The sequence below is a fragment of the Cololabis saira genome, chromosome 13 (assembly GCF_033807715.1).
Source record: "Cololabis saira isolate AMF1-May2022 chromosome 13, fColSai1.1, whole genome shotgun sequence".
Taxonomy (NCBI): Eukaryota; Metazoa; Chordata; class Actinopteri; order Beloniformes; family Belonidae; genus Cololabis; species Cololabis saira.
The window spans coordinates 17146849-17166855 of record NC_084599.1 but is presented as its reverse complement, the minus strand read 5'-3'; the positions used below and the strand labels follow the sequence as shown (position 1 = coordinate 17166855).

At 44.4% G+C, this 20007-nt stretch overlaps 2 protein-coding genes across 10 annotated transcripts in view; one reads left to right on the top strand and one right to left on the bottom strand.

Moving 5' to 3' along the window:
• The first annotated feature begins 1276 nt into the window (after nucleotides 1–1276).
• Nucleotides 1277–8466, top strand: myoc (myocilin). The gene is made up of 5 exons (XM_061738057.1): nucleotides 1277–2018; nucleotides 4491–4556; nucleotides 4633–4725; nucleotides 7041–7252; nucleotides 7334–8466. The coding sequence occupies exons 1-5, from the start codon at nucleotides 1520–1522 to the stop codon at nucleotides 7913–7915; spliced, it is 1452 nt and encodes a 483-aa protein (XP_061594041.1). The 5' UTR covers nucleotides 1277–1519; the 3' UTR covers nucleotides 7916–8466.
• Nucleotides 8467–9178: 712 nt separating this feature from the next.
• prrc2c (proline-rich coiled-coil 2C) overlaps nucleotides 9179–20007 on the bottom strand; it is a 36243-nt gene continuing 25414 nt past the window's right edge. For 4 of the 9 annotated variants that reach the window (XM_061738047.1, XM_061738048.1, XM_061738050.1 and 1 more), the window contains exons 16-34: nucleotides 19780–19940; nucleotides 19518–19669; nucleotides 18978–19443; nucleotides 18805–18890; nucleotides 18527–18721; nucleotides 17332–17589; nucleotides 17097–17189; nucleotides 16905–17006; nucleotides 16635–16803; nucleotides 16292–16516; nucleotides 16045–16187; nucleotides 14920–15074; nucleotides 14567–14798; nucleotides 13795–13905; nucleotides 13494–13688; nucleotides 13301–13401; nucleotides 11560–11686; nucleotides 11204–11443; nucleotides 9179–11102 (exon numbers count right to left, since the gene is read on the bottom strand). In XM_061738047.1, coding sequence (XP_061594031.1) covers nucleotides 10839–11102; nucleotides 11204–11443; nucleotides 11560–11686; nucleotides 13301–13401; nucleotides 13494–13688; nucleotides 13795–13905; nucleotides 14567–14798; nucleotides 14920–15074; nucleotides 16045–16187; nucleotides 16292–16516; nucleotides 16635–16803; nucleotides 16905–17006; nucleotides 17097–17189; nucleotides 17332–17589; nucleotides 18527–18721; nucleotides 18805–18890; nucleotides 18978–19443; nucleotides 19518–19669; nucleotides 19780–19940 — 3475 coding nt within the window. In that variant the 3' untranslated portion in view covers nucleotides 9179–10838. The remainder of the gene's footprint in view (nucleotides 11103–11203; nucleotides 11444–11559; nucleotides 11687–13300; nucleotides 13402–13493; nucleotides 13689–13794; nucleotides 13906–14566; nucleotides 14799–14919; nucleotides 15075–16044; nucleotides 16188–16291; nucleotides 16517–16634; nucleotides 16804–16904; nucleotides 17007–17096; nucleotides 17190–17331; nucleotides 17590–18526; nucleotides 18722–18804; nucleotides 18891–18977; nucleotides 19444–19517; nucleotides 19670–19779; nucleotides 19941–20007) is intronic. The other 5 variants (XM_061738052.1, XM_061738056.1, XM_061738053.1 and 2 more) reach the window with 3 other exon arrangements.

Here is a 20007-nt window from a genome sequence, read left to right as displayed (position 1 = left end):
TTGTGTGGTTACACATGATCTTAAGTGTTTTTGTTCAGCTCTCACAACATAAATCGTCTGTATTAGATGACATATACATTTCTCAGTGATACTTAACAAACTGAGCTGTTTCCTTTTATAAAACATGGACCGTGAGTACCACAACTAATCATGTTCATGATTCAGCTCATGTCGCTTGTTAACTTCCCATAAACAAGTGGAGGAGAGGAAGACACGAATCAGCTATCAGAAGTATGTTTTCAAGGGTCGGCATGCTTGAACTTTTTCACCTCCTTCACCCTGTCCTCCCATTTGCACCCTGGGGATGTTTTAAGGACCAGGAAGAGCACACCCAGAGCCGAGGAGGGTTGTAGGAGGGGAGCCAGGAGCGACTGGACGTAGGAGGATTTGACAGTAAGTTGAGAGCTGAAAGTTTAGGATTGTAAGCTGTATATGTCCTCACACCTGCTTGGGAGCGTGCAAGACTTTGGAAATGAGCCCTCGGTCTGCTATGTTGAAGACGCTGTCTTGAAAGCGGGAATCTCACTCATGTTGGGTTAAATATAAATCAATATAAATGTATCAAACAGGAAAGACTGTGGATACACCCGTACACTTATACCCATCTAACTCAGCTCCAGCTGAAAGGGAAACGGTGTGCGTCAGATATCCAGTCATCACTTGGCCCCATGAAAGGAGACACTGGCTCCTCGCGGGGTAACTGAATCCAACAAGGACCATCTCTCCCTGTCAGGCTGGACCCAAAACATTAAATCCCTCTCGACAGTTGGAACTCCATCATTCCTGTACAGATAAGTTGTAAGATGGGGAAATATACATTTATTCATATATATTAAATTCAATTCAATTTTATTTATATAGCGTCTACAGAAGTTGTCTCTAGGCGCTTTCCAGAGACACAGAACATGACCCCCGAGCAATTAGTACATAAACATATATATATTATACATATATATATATCATATATATTATATATATATAATGTAAAAGAAATTGGCTGACATCAATCTTTGCATAGGACAGTAAATGCCAAAAAAGAAATAAAAGACAGCCTTGCAGAAGGACATCAAACTCAAAAATATGTGAGAATGTGATGTTTTTGTCCCTCTTTTGTCTCTCTGTTCACTTTTCTTTTCCTCTCCCTCTCTTTTCGCTCTCCCTACAAACATTCCCTCCAGTCCTCCCTCCCTTTCACCTCTCCTCTGTTTTTCAGCTGCCCTCCTCGCGTCCCTTCCAGATTGTATAAATATCTGAGAGTTGCCGAGGGAGAGCTCAGTGCTGCAGACCTGTTTTTACAGAGGAGAGAAGAAGGCGGGGGAGAAGTGAGGAACCACTGGCAGCAGCAGGAGAAGAAGAGATACCTGAGAGAAGAGGTTGAAAACCTTCACTCTGGGAATTCATCGAGTCTTAAAGGATCAGTCTGCATATATATATATATATATATATAAATATACAACGTGAGACGAGGTAGAGGGAAGAAAGGTTTCAAAGTTACCTGAGCAGAAGGACAGTCTCAGCCATGTTCCTCCTTCTGTTCCTGAGTGTTTGTGGACTTCTGCTGCGAGGTGATGCCCAGGACCGAGCCTCTGTGTGGAGGGGGAACGACAGAAGCGGGCGATGCCACTACTCCTTCACCGTGCCCAGCCCCACCGAGGCCAGCTGCCCCCAGGTCGGGGGTCCGGAGCTGGACGGCCTGAAGGCCAGACTCAGCCTGCTGGAGGTGCAGGTGTCCCGGCTGAGCGGAGGGCAGGCTCAGCCCTCGGGGGGTCAGCAGGGGGCCGGGGCCAAGGCTCCGTCCCAGCTGCAGGAGGAGCTGAACCAGGCCCTGGGAGAGAGGAGCCTCCTGCGGGGGGAGAAGCAGCGCCTGGAGAGGGAGCTGGAGGGGCTTCAGCGCCGGATGGAGGAGATGAGGACGGAGACAGAAAGGCTGAGGAACAAACCGTGTCCTGCCCAGACCCCAGTGATCCCACAAGTTATCCCCCGTTTTCAAGAGAAGGACCTGATGAGACCCGCTGCTGGTAGGAGAGACACCACCCACTCTGACAGCTGCAGCAAACTTTTAAAAAGCTCAATATCCTTTTAAAATAGAGAACTACTGGATTTCTTATTTAAGTTATTAACGCATTATTGAAAAATATTTGGATTTCTTCACCCTCAATTCTCAAAACTGCCTACTAGAGAGTATCCTAAGAAAATCATATATGTTCAGCAATTTCATGTAATGATAGCAAGTTAATTGATACTGAGAGGTGATGATACATAAATATGTTCAACGTATGGAGCATCATGCATATCACAGATCCTATGTTTGTGCTCACATGTCATAATCCCTCAACAGCCAAAGCAAATCATTTCAAAGACCAGAGAGTCATCAATCACTTATTCATTGAGTCATTTTTGTTCTGTTTCAGTCATGCATGCTTCTTTGTGTGTGTTTGTTTGTGTGATTGTTTTTGCCCCGTAATGTTTTGGTTGCCTTTTTTAGTCTGCGATGACCCTCGGCTCAGGTTCCCCTCCTTCTGCGTCGCTTCCTGTCCTGCAGATTTCAGGGAGGCGGGCCAGCGAGGATCAGTTTAAAATCTATGGGCTGCTCCTGCCACCTACACGGCTGGGGTTTCCCCCCTCCAGCATGGCGAGAAAAGGGTTTAAATAGCCTTCAATGAGGGTTGGAGGGGGGTGTAATGTGATGCACGTTCTGTACCCGGCTTTTAAGTGGTGAGGGTGGGCCACTGATGCTTCCAGAAGATAGACATTTGGGGTTATCTTACAGACGGCATGGTTAAACTTTGGGATTCTGTGTGTCTGAATTCCTCATTTAGCCCACCGTCTCCACCTGGTCCCTCATTCTTTTCTTAGTTTACCCTCCTGGCTCTTAGCATCATTTCCTTCCAGCCCCTATAAATCTTTGATTGGCAGTTCCTGTGAGACATCTGTATTCCCTCCGCTTCGGGAGGCTTATATACTGTGTACACTCTAGTTTATCTGCTGAGCTCCTCCTGGTTTCACCTGTGGACGGAGGACTGAGAGGCCTCCCCTCAGGCCGACAGGAAGATATTAGAGGAAGACATGCATGACCAAAAGACAGACGACATAAATCATTTTTTCAAAGCATTTTGGCGAGACTGCATGTAAGAGTGACACTTGGACATGAGGATGCTTAGCCCCTACAACCCATGGAGTTGTTATAGCCTTTTGGAGTGCTTACCACTTAAAATATATGAGTTTATGTTTCCGTGGCGTATACTATTACTTTATGCCGGACATTCTCGTAAACTTTACACGAGTGTCAACACAAACCAGCAGGGTGTATAATGCAGATGCATCGTTCTTCCCTCAGGGAGACCTGACCTGCGCTGCGAGTAGAAGTAAAACAAGTGTAAATTGTGAGGTCCTGACATGTTTCAACACGGCATTTGGAGCATTTCTTTTAGTTTTCTGAAAGTGCTTCCTGCAGGGACTTCAGTCGTAAATAATGTGTGTGATATCTTTCGGTCCCTGTGGCCCACATGGAAAAAACAGAGCAACTAAAACTGTTAATCACGGCGCTCTCACATCACGGCCGTGCAGGGAAAAGAAATTTCCAGACGCAAAACAGGTGGCAGCTGGGCCACACGGCCCCATGTGGGAGAGCGATCAGCGTTTTATCCCAAGCAAAGGAGCTTGGGGACATGTGAGGGCATTAATGGCACAAAGCAAGATGTGGTTGTTTGTCTGCGGCTGTTTGGGTGATCCGGAATCTGCATATTTTGTTTGCCGAGCCCTTAAGCTACTGATGGTTTACATTCCTGCTGTTCATAGTTGGCCCTATTACCAGTCTCACGCTCCTCTCTACCAACGCTGAGACACAACATCAGTTTCCAGATGCTCTCTGCATCATTAAGTCTCATTACCTTCCTGAAACTGCTCAACATTGTATGTCCAAGACTGCAGCAGGCATGAGTGATCTCACATACGCAAAACAGAGCTGTCACTCATGGAAACAGATGCACAATCCCACTCCTCGCATCAGTTTCCATGAAAACATACTTCTCCAGCTTGTTTGAGTCTCATCGCCATGTTTATATCTTCAGACTTCGCCAGACCAAGAAGCACGTAGTTTATCAGACAATGTTTGAAATGGTTTACTTCTAATAAAATCATTTTTATGAGGCTGGTGAGGTCAACCGGAGGAAGTTAGAAAAAACAGATAACAGAAGATTGATATCTGACAGATCTGCCTGAGGGAACGGACGAAGGGCTGGATGCTGGGTTGGGATGAAGTGTGTTGAGTGTGTTGTGTGTTTCATGGTCAATCAATCTGCCAACTGTGTGACTCCAGAGCAGCTTGGAAACCATTTAGGGGTCTTTGATCCCAGCGCCTGCATTCCCTGCTGTCAGTGGTACCATGGACACGTTTGGGCACACAGACTCTCTCCAAACTATTGCTCAAACCTGCAAAGCATGCAGCAGACTAAACCACTAAACTGCCGTGTGTGTGTGTGTGTGTTTAGGGTCCGGTCAGATGTCTCATCTGATGACGAGGCCCAACAGGCAGGGGGACAGCAGCAGCCTGGGAGGTGAGGAAAGTTTCTAATACAGAGCTTTTTCCTGTTGTAAGGACTTGAGCTTACCCCACCTCTGATTTCTGCCCAGATTCAACGTGGCAGTACGGCTCCCCGGGCTTCCAGGAGCTGAAGGCTGAAGTGACCGAGGTACCTGCTCCTGACACCACCGAGGACAACTCAGGTCAGCATCCTTACCGTGAACATCTCTTTCACTGCAAACCACACATTTTTCTGATGTGCGTCTGTGCTCTGGAAATTCGAGAGCAGGTATCAGGTATTTGTTGCATTTTACATAGTTTAGTTTAGTTTATTTTCGGTCATGACACAAAAAAAATAAATTAAAAACCAAGAATAAAACTGACAACAAGAAAACGTTCAATTGTTCAAAGAAAACATAATAAAAAAGTTTCCAGTATACAAATAAACAAATAACATCTAGACCGAAAAAGGGGTAGGCTGAAGCAAAGCTTATTATTTGCCTACCCTCAAAAAGATTAATTAAATTAATGAAATAAAAGCAAAAAGTAAGAGAAAGACTGCCCGTAAAACAAATTGCCTCTGTAGGGATAACAAACATTCCTCAAAAAATAAAAAAAGATTTTTAAAATAAAGGTGCATTCTACATGTTACCTTCATCCTTAAAAAATCAAAGCAAATCACCAATTAAATAAATACCCAAATCAACATCAAGCCACTCATTCATTTAATATAAGGAAATCATCCTTCTTTTTAATGTTTTTTTAAATAAAGTTTTAAATAAAGTTTTACATAATTTCAAATCTATATCTAATTTATTCCATACATCCACCGCTGCCACTGTAATTTTTGTCTTGTCCTGCAACACTGATTTATCAGGCATACATTGGGGCACAAAATTCTACAAGTGTGTGTATGAAGAAGATGAACTTGAACTAGAAACCAGTTTGGTGACCAGTCTTCGTAACTCATACCTCCAACGGATTCCCTCCAAACCCCCTCCATCCCTGTGACCTCCAGAACATGCCACTCGCCCACCCCCATGCTGACAGCCTCAAAGCAAATACTGCTATTAATACTGAAGCATTTGGGGTGAGAATACCGCGGCCGTGCCGACGTGAAGGTGCGACGGCTGCTCTGAGTGTCATGTTTGTCTTATGAGTGCAGCGGGGAGAGGATGCCATTCATCATAGCTGTTAAACTGTCTGTGGACGGGTTTCCCGAAGCCTCGTCCTACCCCCCGCGGCGCCGCAGCACGACCAGCAGGTGGGATTGTTTAGAAGAAGGCGACAACAAAAGTTCAGTCAACCCCAAATGTCATTCAATCACTCAAGTTACAGTTCTGCTGGTGGTGTATTTATAAGACATATTCCTATCTAAACCTAAATGTGGTGCTACATCCTGAACCTGAGAGTGGGGGAGTATTTTAGGAAGCGGTAAATATACAGCCAGCCCTTATCATTTTTCTCAGTCAGATAAGCAAACGGTTCCTGCCCAGGATGAGTTGTTGTCCAGCTGTTGCTGCTCTGGTGGCGGGTGAGCTGCTGTCTGTCTCCACCATGGAGGAGAGTGATGTCACCATCAGATCACATTCCCCTTCGTCATGTGTGAACCATGTACATGCATGCAGCTCCTTCTCACCAACCTCCATGTTCAATAAGGACAGAACACACGAGGCCGTTTAAAAGGGACCTATTATGGCATCTAATACCTATTTTAAACAACCCTTGAATGTCTTAAAAACAAGCTTTTGATTGTTTTTGCTAAATAAATTAGAAATTCAGCCTCTGAGCCATGTCTTTATCATCCCAGTCTCTAACCTCATTATCTATGCAGGATTCTGAGTGGGCGGGGCTATGATAATGAGGCTCTGTGCTGATTGGCTGCCTGAATGACGCGATACACCGCTACGAAAAAATGGCGGAAGCTCCGGCCGGCGGAGTTAGTTGTGGGCGTGGTTTCACGCATCAGAGGCCAACCGATGTAAATAGCTCCCGTCGTTAGCAGAATCTGAACGGCTCGTAGATCCACATCACACTGGATGGATCATCCGGGCGGCTGTACAGACACTGCAGAATTTGGTTGCTTTCCTCCTTCTCTGAGTTGGCAGGTTGAGGGGAGACCACTTTATATATGTTAAAGCAAGAAAAAACGTGTTTTTCATAATAGGTCCCCTTTAATAACGATGGGAGGATCACTGCTTCACCTTTTTCAGTTAGCGGTCAGCACCCTCAGACATCTTCTGGTCCATAAACGGCGGCCAGGTTTGGGCCAATCCTAGACCCTTTGTGGTGACCAGTGAGACCTGGTTCCATTTCAGTACCAGTAACCTGAACCCATCTTCATGGAGTCTGGGATTGACCATGAAGATACCAAAGTTCACATTCTTGAGTGTAACATCCCACTTGCCAACTTCCAACAAGATGCAACAAGATGTGTTTTCCCTGCTGAGTATTTTTGTACTGATGGTAACTGAATGTCTCTGAAATGCCGCCACGTGTCTTCACTCCACCCTTGCAGGATGCGGGGAGCTGGTCTCGGTGGGCGAGCCGATTACTCACAGAAAGGCCGACAGCATTGCCGGTAAATACGGTGTGTGGATGCAGGACCCTGAGCCCGTTTCTCCATACGGGACCAACATGTTCTGGCGCATCGATACAGTTGGCACCGAGGTCCGGCAGCTGGTCGGGTATGATGACATGGAGCAGCTCTCTAAAGGCTTTCCATCCAAAGTAAGTGTCACATGGATAATGTTGGCTCAACTACAAATCTTACTACAAACCTAGTTATTGCCTGATATTTTGCTGTGGCAGGTCTTGCTGCTTCCGGACCCCGTGGAGAGCACCGGGGCCACTCTCTACCGAGGTTCCCTGTATTACCAGAGGAGGCTCAGCCGCTCTCTGATCCGCTACGACCTGACCTCCGAGTACATCGCAGCCCGGCGGGAGCTCCCTCACGCCGGCTTCCACGGCCAGTATCCCTACTCCTGGGGCGGCTACACGGACATCGACCTGTCGGTGGACGAGAACGGGCTGTGGGCCGTCTACTCCACCAACAAGGCCCAAGGAGCTATTGTGATTTCACAGCTGGATCCACACACTCTGGAGGTGAAGAAGAGCTGGGAGACCAACATCAGGAAGGTATCCGTGGCCAACTCCTTCATCATATGCGGGAAACTGTACACGGTGGCCAGCTACGCGGCTAAAAGCACCACCATCAACTACATGTACGACACGGAAACCAGCCAGGGGAAGGCCGTGTCCATCCCCTTCAAGAACAAGTACGGCTACAACAGCATGATTGACTACAGCTTGGCCCAGAGGAAGCTGTTTGCGTGGGACAACTTCCACATGGTGTCCTATGACTTCAGGCTGGGCCGCCAGCAGCCCAACTGAAGCCAGCCCGGGCGGCTTTCAAAGTGACATTTGCTCACCTGCTCCTGCTTCAGAGACTCACATATTTAGAGCAAAACAAGCGCGGCAACAGTAGTTAGCCTACACCAGCAGTGTCTTCTCGTAGGAGAGCATAAATACCCCAATACCAAAACTCCAAAGGGAATTGAAGACGTTTGAGGAACTACAGTCAAAGCAGGTCTGCATATAAATAGATTTTTTTTTCTTTCCCTTCTTGGGCGCTATGGCTTGGTCCACAATCATATTTGTAGAGGAATTATTTTTGTACTGCCTTTAATCCAGATGTATGAATTGTTGTTCATGTACTTATGAAGACTGAAAGATGAAACACTGTTCAGGCTTTCCGCTGCAAAGGGATGAGCAGTTCAAACCATTTACGACCCAAACTCCTGCAGTGCTTCATCAGTCCATATCTTTTCAATAAACTGATCTCTCACATGGCATGTATCAAACATTGCATGTATTTGCACAGTGTAGTTGGCATAACAACATAATGTCCAAATCAACATGAAATAAACTTCATCCTGAGTTGATCATCGTCTGTGGTTATTTACCATCTGACACAGGTCAGAGTTGTCTGCATCCTTGCTTTTCTAAGCAGAATACAGGAGATATCCTTTTGGGATCAAAACTATTGATACATTCAGATGACAAAATACTGAAAATCTAGTACAGATGAGTTTTGGCCTAAATATTGGGAACATATTTCTGAAATGTCTAAATTTGGTACTAAAAATATTCAAGTCCTTCCAGTAAACCTACATTTTAGATAAATTCAGAATGTGCACGATAATCTCCAAACTCTGTTGGCTCATATGGACCGGCTGGGTTTGATAAAGTGCCTTTGTTGCCATTTTTAATATAAATGAGCAAAATTCTTGATATTTTTCTACTTTAAAATCCCAAGCCGTTTCTGAAGGACTACATGTGGGAAGGGTGATGTTGGAGCACTTTAAGCACCTTGGTGCCCCCTACCGACGCCCCAGGGTGTGGGACGGATTTAAAAAGGTCTTGGTTTTATTTGCCTGCACCTTTGAGGATAAATGTGGGAGGCATGAATTGGGTGGAGATTTCACATTTACAACTACAGCTTAACATGTCATCGTCGCTGAACCACTTAACTTTGATCATATTAAAGTTTTTCTCATGCATGTCGTTAGTTTCCTTTTGGTCCTCTAGTGCCACCTAGTGGTCACCTGACGAAAGTAAAACTAGGGTGTAAAAAAGCAACCAAGCTCTCAACAGTATATTATTTTTTTTTATTAGTTTCTGTAACCAAACCAAGAATGTAAATAAGACCGTACATATTTTAATACAGCGATGAAACCCCTGTACAAGTACAACAAAAGAAACAAAAAAAAAAACAAAACAAAAACAGGTCATTACCCTCCCTCCCTCCTTCATCCTCCTCATGAAGGACTCTTCCTCCCAGCTAGGACAGATGTGAGGTAAAGCCCTCACCACCTCAGGGTGCATGCTACTGTACATTTCTGAAGGATCCTCATCACAAACCCAAGATGAGAGCACTGTGGGTAGAACGGCCAACGGAGGTGAGGCAGTGACAGAAAACAGCATTGATTGCTTTTATCAGTAAAACAAAACCGCAAACGTCCTCTCCCCCAAACGCTTCAGTACTTCGGACTTCTCCTTTAGTTTTTTCTTGGTTCGCTGTCCAGTTCACTCGCTGTGAAGGTTGACGTACACACTCCACGTGTTCTAATGTTTCAACAATCAATTCACTGCATATTTTCCTCTAAAGAGCCCTATCCTGCTAAACGCTAAGGGCACTGAAATCAGTCAATAGCAGCGGGGTCTGGATGCTTCATACAGTAACGTGTGTTTATACGTGTATCGGTGAGACAGAATAAGTGTGAAAGCTGTGTGAAACAAGGGTGTTTGGTAGTGGCTCCCGTACTGGAGCAACTACAAGTAGTGATCCTACATCATCCATGCAATCCTTAAAGTCAACTCAAAACTCTGCTGCCATGGCAACAGCAATCCTAGGAGGCTGTGATGTCATCTGTGCTGCTTTAACCTTTGGCTAAATATACAGGAGGGTTAAGCTAAAAGCTGCTCCCCCACCACTTGTGTCATTGAACACACATCTGACACACACACACCCCAACACACTTGTAATTCTCAGGCAAGGAGATGAGAGCAGAAGGCATGAGCACAGGCTCACAGGCAGACAAAAATCAATAAATCAACCTTTAAAGTCAATCAAATGCTGCAATTTTCACATTTCCATTCTGGTAAAACAAGAAGAAAATTACAGGATTTCTGATTTCACGTCTCCGCGCAGTACATGGATTAACCGTTGAGCGTGTCAAGGTGCACAAATCTCTGGATTAGTTATGAAGGGAGACAAAAAAAGAAAAAAAAAAAAAAGAAAAAAAGAAACTGTGCTTCACTAAATTGCATCTCCTTAGAAAAACAAATATGATTTATTGTTTAGTTAACAAAAACAAAATACTCCTATAATGTGTAACGCCATATGGCGAGAAAACTTTAAAAATGAACTGTAATGAGCAATTTCTTTAAAAAAAAAAAAAAAAGAAAAAAAAGGCAAACTCAGCAGCAAAGATTTTCTCTCCAACCCTCCTCGGTCAAGATTTCTATGCAGCAACTTGTGTGGCAATTTTATCAGCATCTACGTATGATGAAAAGATCCAACTTGAATAACCCCACCTGCAGTGAAACAGGTCAGGGGAAGAAAAAAAAGGAAGAGAATTACGCTTTAAACAACCGTGCCTACTGTCCGTAGCCACTTCCATCTGGATCTCTACCCAATCCATCCTCCTCCCCCACACTGTCCTCCAGGGGTGATATGAGGTTGCGGCTGAGTGAATGAGGGTAGGTTCTCTCTTCCTTTTTCTAGCCATTCATTTTGAGGGACACAGGCGCTTTACTTGCCCTCTTCTGGTTTGATGGCCTGTGGCTTTATGGGGCCAGTCCGAATGGGCTTGGCCGCGGATACAGGGGGCTTGTCAGTATCTGACCGGTCTCCTCCTCCCTGGTAGTTTGGGGCCGATGGGTCAAGCGAGGGTTTTCCTCCTTGATCCAGCCGAGAGCTTTTATTGACTTGAGGAGCCTTCATCTGCTGCTGTTGCTGCTGCTGCTCTGAGAAGAACTTGTGGGTGGACTGGAGCACCTCGGCTCGCTGCTTCGCCTTGAGACAAAGAATAGACCAAACCCGTCATCAGTCATCTATCATCTGAATTATTTCAGAAATATGCAGAGACAAAGCAAATGGAAGATTAAGAAGCATACTTTTAAGTCCTGCTCGGCCTTCATTGCCTGGGTTCCTCTGGGTGTGAGAGAGGGGCCGGGCGGCCCTCGGGGAGGGTGCTGACTGTGCTGGGGATGCTGAGGCCGGGGGTGAGGCATCAGACCACCGCCAACATTGGGTGACATCGGAGGACCCATGGCAGAACGCTGGATGCCAGGAGCAAAGGAATTGGCATGAGGAGGACGAACCAGGGGAGAGACGATGTTGGGCTGAGACAGAATCTGAACGAGGAAAAAAAATAAATCAACTCACTCAAACATGGAATATAAATGTTAATGATCAGCGAATCAAATGACCAATAAAGAGACTTTTTGTATGTCATCGTATTGTGTATGACCTGCGGGTTGAACTGGCCGGGGAAATGCTGCGCCATTCTGATTCCAGCAGAGCTCTGCTGGAACTGCTTCTGGTAGAGCATGCTGTTCATCTTACTGGACTGGCTGCTGGGAGAGGTGGAACTGGCCCTGCAGGAGGGGACGGGGAACCAGTGAGAACCACATGCATTTCAAAACTAAAAATTGACAAAACATCCAAACAAATGCAAATCAATCGCAAAACTAAATTAACACACTAGTGAGTTTCCATGACCCTTAGATTTGCACAAAACCAAATGTCGAAAAAGAAATCCTTTAAAGGAAACTACACTAATTTGGGAAAAAAAACCTCCCAAATATGGGTGATTTTTCAGGCAAGTCCATAATTCACTTATTTGCAAAAGTGTAAAGGAAACTCTTTTTTACAAATTTCAATGTCTGGCAGGGCTGGATGTGATGTTATCAGTCAGTCAATCTAAATGCATTAAGATCTAGTTTGCATAAGGGCTTTACGTCTGAAAAATCATTTGAATGATCATCCTTTGCCTTCATCATCTGGCATGTTTCTCAACAGCAGTGGCGGCAATCACAATCATTTGTCAAAGACTAAGGATTAAAAGAATTTTATTCTACATTGAGATTTTCTTTTTCATCGTTTTTGACGTTTTGCAGGACAAGATGAAGAGCACTGGAGTTTGCAACATATTGCAGTTTTTTGAAGAACAGTGGAGGGAAGACCATACAAGATGCTATTGTTGTCGAGTCTGGAGGTGATGAAGCCATGAATTAGGGTTTCAGCTGCTGAGAAGGAGAGAGCGGGTCGAAGGCGTGCTGTGTTCCGGAGGTGGGAGGAGGATATTTTGGTGACGTGGTTTATGTGTGACTTGAAGGAGACTGCAGTGTCCGTGTAGATGCCAAGGTTTCTGACCAGGGGGGAGGGAGTAACAAAATGACCATCGATGCCATGTGAGAAGTTCTGGGAGGTGGGCAGGGTGGATTTTGGGCCAAATATTATAATTTCAGTCTTATTGCTGTTGAATTTGAGGAAGTTGTGGTTCATCCAGGTTTTTATGTCTGTGAGGCAGTTGGTGAAGGTGGAGAGAATAGTTGGAGTGATGGTTTTGGTGGTGATGTAGAGTTGAATGTCGTCAGCATAGCAGAGAAAGTCCATGGTGGCGGATGATGTAACTAAGTTAAATCATGCACTTCATGTAGAAGATGAAGTGATTTACTTAATTTTCCCTTTAAAAAGTCCAGGATTTTTTTTTTAAAAAAAAGGGAAATTTTCATTACTTGGTCAAAGAGATAAATATAATTATCTAATGATAAAAAAAACAAACTGTACAAATAAAAATGAGCAAATGACAGCAAGAGAGCGAGATAAATACAGGTTGTGTATTACCATCTTGCCATTATTCTTTTGGAGCTTTAGCCCAACAAACTTTTTTTTTTTTGGCTATTTACTATTTTATGGTTCAAAACATCTATGTTAGTCACATTGGCTCATTGCCTCTTTTTGCAGCAAAATAAGACTTGAAGGGGTCTTTAAGAAGAACACAGCTCTCTACTATAAAGATTGACCGATTATCATTCAAGGAATGATATACGTCTATAGTCCCAAAAATCACCCGGACATCCTTCAGGATTATTTGGTCTAAATGTACTAGTAAGTAAGTAAGTTTAGTCTGTAATGCATATTTGAGAAGACAAAGCACCGTGTTGCTATGGCACAGGCATGGCACAGATGTGCACTGACACTTTTACCTGTAAGGGCCGGAGGTGGGTGTCGTACTCCTGGCACCGACAGGGGGGGTACCAGGTTTCACATCCATCCCACCGCCAAAGAGTTTCAGATCCATGTCCATCTGTAGCAAGTCACACATACACGTGTTACTGTCTGCAGAATCATAACCTACAAGTTTGTTCAGAGTCAAACACTTACAGCTGGCCACCGTACCTTACTGGTCGGGGGCTGCATCATATTGTGATTAGGGCCCATGATGTTTCGGTACGGCTGCGAAACTGGAGGTTGTCGGTTGATGCTGGGGGGCTGGGCTTGGGGGGGAGTGGGAGGTAGAGCCAGAAGGGGCTGACCGCCACCTGAGCCAAAGTTTGATAGAGACAACTGGCCACCAGGTAGAGGGACGGTGACCTACAATCACATTATGACAACTCTTCATTTCACAGAAAACTCTTGACCTTTGTAAAAAAATAATCTAAGTGAATAGACTTGACATTTTTTTTAATGCCCACGTTACCTGTTGCATCGCAGAACTGGGCGACTGAGTGTTGCTGTAGTAGCTACTCTGACCGTGTTGCTGTACCTGCCCTGAGTACATGTTTGAATGCTGATTCATCCCCTGTCGAGCCTGAACAAAAAACACAAACGTGTCAGATAAAATATGGACAAACAAAATATCTCATACTTCTAAGTAGGGTTGTCCCGATCAGGATTTTTTTAACTCCCGATCCGATCACTTGAGTATCTGCCGATCCCGATTTTTCCCGATCCGATCACTTTTTTGGCTCCTGATACATTTCCAATACTTATTCCCGATCAGATAGATTTTGGCAATGAATTTATAAAAAAAAAAAAAAAAAAAAAAAAAGGACTAAAACTAAATTATTTTTTTTATTGTCCATTGGAGAACAACATGGACATATACTTCACCAAAGCTTATCAGCACTGGTGCCACAAAATGTAAAAACATGAAATTGTAAACTAAAACAAAAAGTGCAGAATAGTGCAAAAATAAATTTAACTTCAAAATAGGTAGTTGAATAACATCCAGTCAAACTCACGAACACAATTAAAATACTTTTTGGCTTAACCTTAGTGCAACATTCTGAATGGCATGAAATGAATAGCAGCAGTTTAAAGCAACATGAACATATATAACATTTCACAATTCAAACATGTAAACCAATCGATCGGTCGCCCTATCGATCGGGACAACACTACTTCTAAGTATGATAAAAGGTCATTTGACTTTAAGAAGTGACAATGTTTTGTGCCAGTACTGTGCTTACCTGCAGCAGGTGCGTGTCAATGATCTGAGAGCCTCCCATGCCTGACGGCTGGTTGAGCTGCGGCTCAAACAGGATGGGAATGTGTTGAGTGGAGGATTGCTGCTGATAGGCCAGACTGGACTGAGGCTTGCCCAAATCCTGGGCTTGCACGCCAGCGTAGCTGTGCAGGGACGGGCCTGACAGCATCATTGAAGGCTGGGACAAGCTGCTCTGCATGAAAGCCTGCTGAGACCTGAGGGAGGATCCAGAGGTTGACATCAACACCACTACCTCAAAAATAAGCCCACTGCTACTTCAGTGTTTCAGCTGCGTTTGGAGCAAAAACGTGAACGGCTAGGAGGTTTGTGCCTTACCTATAAGGCTGAAGTGAGGAGCTGAACAGGTCCTGTGGTTGAGAGACCGGTGGACCAGTACCAAGTCCTAGCTGAGCCTGGTGTGTGTGTTGATGCTGAGGCTGACCTTGCAGTGGAGCGTAGATGGGAATGGGAATCTGTTGCACTGCTGTTGGCTGTTAGGTTGAGCACAAAGATGGTTTGACCTCCAACAGGTAAGAGCTCTTAAAATGTTTCCTTTTTTTCCCCTCAATTTACATTTAGCGTCAGAGATTTCCACCGGGTGCACCTCAGATATTGGAAATGTGCAAAATAAAGCAATGTTTGCTATAATTAGCAATTCAGTTGTAATTCTCTTTCCTGCTCTCATTTTGTTTTTGAGATCCGTTGGTGCATCGATGCTAGGGCTGCACGATTAATCGTTAAAAAAAAAAATCGCGATCTCGATTCATGCTTGAACGCGATCTCCTTTCCAAATGACGACGATTTAAAAAAAAAAAAAAAAAAAAAAAAAAGTTTTTTTTTTTTTTTTTTTTAAAGATGGCTGCATAAAAAAGGACTAGGCCTATGTTCTAGGTTGTTGTAGTCCTGTCATGGTCAACTATCATGTTGTCATGTTTGTTATATTTTGTTAATGATTGTGGATTACATTTGGAGAAACATCTACCTTTCTCATCACCTGACACATATTGCACATAAATAGTTAAAATTGTTATTGTTAAAATTATTTAAAGACAAGAGAGATGTTTATTGTTTTTATGTTCAATGTCAGCTATTACAGCAAAAAGCAGCCAGAGGAATAATCTGTTGCCTCAGAACTACAGGATCTGTTACAAGTCCCCTTTCTGAAAGGGTGTTCAACTCAGGGAGGAACAAATATTGTTCAAAATTGTTATTATTGTTTAAATTATTCAAAGGTTTGTGTAAAGAAGACAAGAGATGTTTATTGTTATTATATTTTTGTTCAGCTGTTGCAAAGTTAAAGTAATAAGTGCAATAAATTTTATATTGGAAAAAAAATCGTGAGAGAATCGTGATCTCAATTCTAAGCAAAAAAATCGTGATTCTCATTTTGTCCAGAATCGTGCAGCCCTAATCGATGCCCAAATATCTAGGACTTAACCATGCTGAAAAGCGTTTTCTAACCTGTGAGAGGCCGGGTTGGAAGCCTTGCTGCTGTGCCAGGGAAGGAGGAGCCAGTCGAGGGTGTGGGGCGCTGAAGAGGTGGCTCGTGTCCATGTAGAACGCTGGAATCTGAGCTGCAGAACCTAAAAACATTTTGTGTAATGCTAATAATTATTAATGGCACCAACTGTTCAAGTATTGTATGAATTGTGCGGCGTTCCTGCATAAGCATTTTCATTCAAATAAATGGGCTGTGTCTCGTTCTCACCTGCTGCAGACTGGGAGACGTACACCTGTGGCGTCTGCTGCTGCTGGGGAAGGAGGGGAGGCACACAGCTGAGCTGAGAGAAGTTGCTGTTGCTACTGCTACTGGCGGAGGATGACAGGTTTCCACCCTGTAGCTGCTGTGGCTTCACCTTGCAGATATTTGGTGGATCCGAGGCTGATGTGGTCTTGGTGCTGAGGGATGACGTGGTGTAGGTACCAGAACCTGCTGGGTAGAGAGGAGCAGAAATAAAACCCACATCTCTCCCCATACAGTGGGAGGAAAACGGTAGCAAACAAAATCTTACTTCATTTATTATTAATGAATGTAAAGCGAGTCAAGTTACCCGGTAGCGAGGTGCTGGGGGTTACAGAGGCCACGGGGATCTGGGGCATGGAGGCGGAGGAGAAGGAGTACGACGGTGCACCAGAGGTGATGGGGGAAGAAGAGGACGTGACTGGAGCGTTCTTCTCTAGACTTGGAGAGTTCTCCCAAGCTTTACGAGCAGACTCCATCTGAAGAGATAAAGAAAAATCAATGCTTGGTAACCTAAGTTTGGTTTGTTTTTTGGAGGGGGAGTTCTTAATATTTTAAGTGGTTCAGCACAACCGTTCACCTTTAGTGTTAGGTCAACAGTAGCAGGAGATACTGTGCTGAGGCTGGAGCTCTGCTGCAGGGTCTCTCGGCGAGAAAGAGGCAGAGAGTGGGGCAGTGCCACCTTGGACAGAAAGCAGAAAAAAATGTAAAAAAATAATCCAAATTACAATAACCGATGAGGTTTTGTGCCTTTGTCAGGTAGTCTACTCACATTGGCCACTAAACTCTCTTCCATCTTGTTCCCTCCCGTTGGAACGCTGTCAGCCAGAGAGGATGAGGGAGTGGTGTAGTCAGTCACAGACTCCTGAGAGGAAAACAACGATTTTAGGGTCCAGAAATGTTGTATACAACCAAGTTAATATTTTAAATTCTCCATATCCATGTCCAATAAAAGACCAGGGTGTCAAGTATGATTTGAAAAGAATAATTGCACAGAAGTACAATACCTTAGAGTTACTAGTGAACTCTGCTGAGGGGACTGTGATCATGCCCTCTATGTCTCCTCCCAGTTCTGGTACTGTGGCGTCACTGGTTGGAGGACTTGAGTCCGTCGCTCTGCTGACGCCTCCTCCAGGTACTCCTGCCTCTATTCCTTCACCCTCTGCACCTCGCACATCTTTGGCTTTGCGGTTCTTCAGAGAGCGCTCTTTGCCAATAGGGCCGGGCTTGTACTCCTTTGTTTCCACTGGTTCCACCTCAGAGAGCTGAAGTGAAGAAATAAAGTGTTGACACCATACGTCATACCCATCAGTACTAGGGGTGTAACAATACATCGTGCTACGAAATTTTGCGATACAAAAACATCACGATACGTGTCGTGGAGGTGACAAACTGTAGCGCGATATTGGGTTATTAATATGAATATATTGTGTTGACTAGTAACGCGCATCCTATTGGTGCAGCGAGATCACGTGATGACCGCGCTCGACCCGCGGACCAAAATCTTACTACGCTCAGAAGAAACTAGTACTCTTGCTGGGTTTTGAGCTCTGAACTTTTACTTAAGGTGAGCATGAATCAATCCTTTTTATGATGTAAAGATTGTGTCGTCCCCAAAGGTGGGAGCCGGATGAAACGATAACGGGGTTCACCTTACGGTCTCAGGCTGGAGCATGTGGCTGAAGCTCTTAACTCTGTCATAAGCTGAATAACAGTCATGTTGCATTTTGAGTTTGGGACTTTTCATAGTTTAACAACTAAAATAAATGAATAAATAAAAGTAAATACATTTCTGGAAAAGAAAAAAGTCAAATCATACATGAGAAACTATTCAGTTTGGGGCAAAATATTTTTACTTGTATGAAACTGAAGATGCATAATGCAAACCTGACATTTAATTTTAGTTCAGTTTGTGTTCAGTTTGTGTTGTTTAGTTCAATGAATGGCCTGGCTTTCTCTTTTAAACTTAAACAGTCATAAAGCATTACAAACTTAACAATAGGGCAAACGCACAGCATTGTTTTGTATTTTGTGACCATTTTTTCCAGTCATATGTTCCTCATTCAAGGTTGTTAAAAAACTGCTATAATATCGTATCGTTATCGTTATCTCAATATCGTACCGTAAGATTAGTGTATCGTTACACCCCTAATCAGTACTGTTCAGTAGTATAAGAAACCATTTGTTGAACAGTGTACCTACCTTTTGTGTTTTGATGGGACCAGCTCGAGGCTGTTTCTGTCTCTGTTCTTTGGGAGCAGGTAGTTTGTTTTCAGGTCCAGTCTCTAATAGTGCGGGACCTCCATCACTATCAGTACTGCCTGCAGATGATGGTGCTCCAAACTGAATACTGTCTATTCCCAATTCAACATTGCCCTCAGCTCCTGGCTTCACACCCTAAAACAAATATTTTTCATGTTAATCAAGCGGGTCAAAGGATCCAAATAGTCAGAATGCACAACAAGGTTTATCGGCCCTACCTCAGAGGGGACGGTGCCAGTGAAGGAGGTTAGAGGTTTGTTCCAAGCGCTCACAGAAGGTGGTTGTGGAGGGCTAATGGGACCAACTGCAATAAACAAATGTGTTTTAGACAATTTGCCAACAAATTAATTTCTACCTTGTAAAATTGGAGCAGACTTGAAAAACCACTTACGCTTCTTGACATCAGGAAGGACAGTGGAGCCTGCTACCTTGTTCTCCCATAGTTCGGTACCCAGAGTGCTGTGTGTCGGTGTTGGTCCAGGGGGAAGGCTCTTTGAGGTGAAGTCTGCAGTAGACGGGAGAATGGATGGCAGGGGAGCCACCGCTCCTTCCAGAGTAGGAGAGGCAGTAGGCTGGGAGGGATTAAGGTGGGGATGCGGTTGGGAAGTGGGCACAGCGGCTACAGGAGGCTGAGGCTGTGGGGCCTGTTGTGGTGGCGGCTGCTGTTGTTGTTGTTGTTGTTGTTGTTGCTGCTGCTGTTGTTGTGGAGGAGGATGCGGCTGCTGAGGAGGATGTTGCTGCTGCTGCTGCTGCTGTTGAGGATGCTGCTGCTGTGACGATTGCTTTTTGGCAAATCTTGGTGGCAACTTTCCTCCACTTCCTCTGCCCTTCTCGCCAGAGCCCTTTTTACTCCAGTTCTGTGAAAAGCATCAACATAAATATCTGGACTTCTATCAATCATTGTTGTTGGTTTCTTTTAATGCGACACTACCTGGGGAGTCTGTTCTTCCTTTTTCCGTTTCTCCTCATCCTGCAGGCGTTTTTGTTGCTTGCGGGAAACAACTTCTGTAAAGCCATCGTCGTTGGCACTGGACTGAGGATCTTCTGTGGTAACCTCGGGGTGATCGTCGATTATCACAACACCTACAGTAATGAGAAGTTGCATTCTGTTGTAGAACAATTATTCCCTAAAAGCATGATGTTTCAAACTCATCTATTGGAAAAAAATGCAAAACATATGAATGTGGACTGACTGGCATAATTGTTGAGGTCAAACTGAGAAAGGGCGTTTTCCTTGGGCTTCTTAGTGGCCTGTTTGGCCTCATCTTTGCGACGGGAAAGTTGCTCTTTTGCAGACCTCTGACCCGTTCCTCCAGCTGCTGGAGCTGAGGTCTCAGAGCCCTGGATGGCAGTGCTGTCATTCAGAGAAGGAAAAAAAGAGAAGAGGAATAAGAAAACATTAATGAGACCAACAGATGAGA

Bases quoted from the DNA above. Each gene is read 5' to 3' on its own strand.
- myoc (XM_061738057.1), top strand. From the start codon at position 1,520: ATGTTCCTCCTTCTGTTCCTGAGTGTTTGTGGACTTCTGCTGCGAGGT. The intron at 4,557-4,632 runs GTGAGGAAAGTT...ATTTCTGCCCAG, and splicing joins GGACAGCAGCAGCCTGGGAG to ATTCAACGTGGCAGTACGGC. The intron at 7,253-7,333 runs GTAAGTGTCACA...TTGCTGTGGCAG, and splicing joins CTAAAGGCTTTCCATCCAAA to GTCTTGCTGCTTCCGGACCC.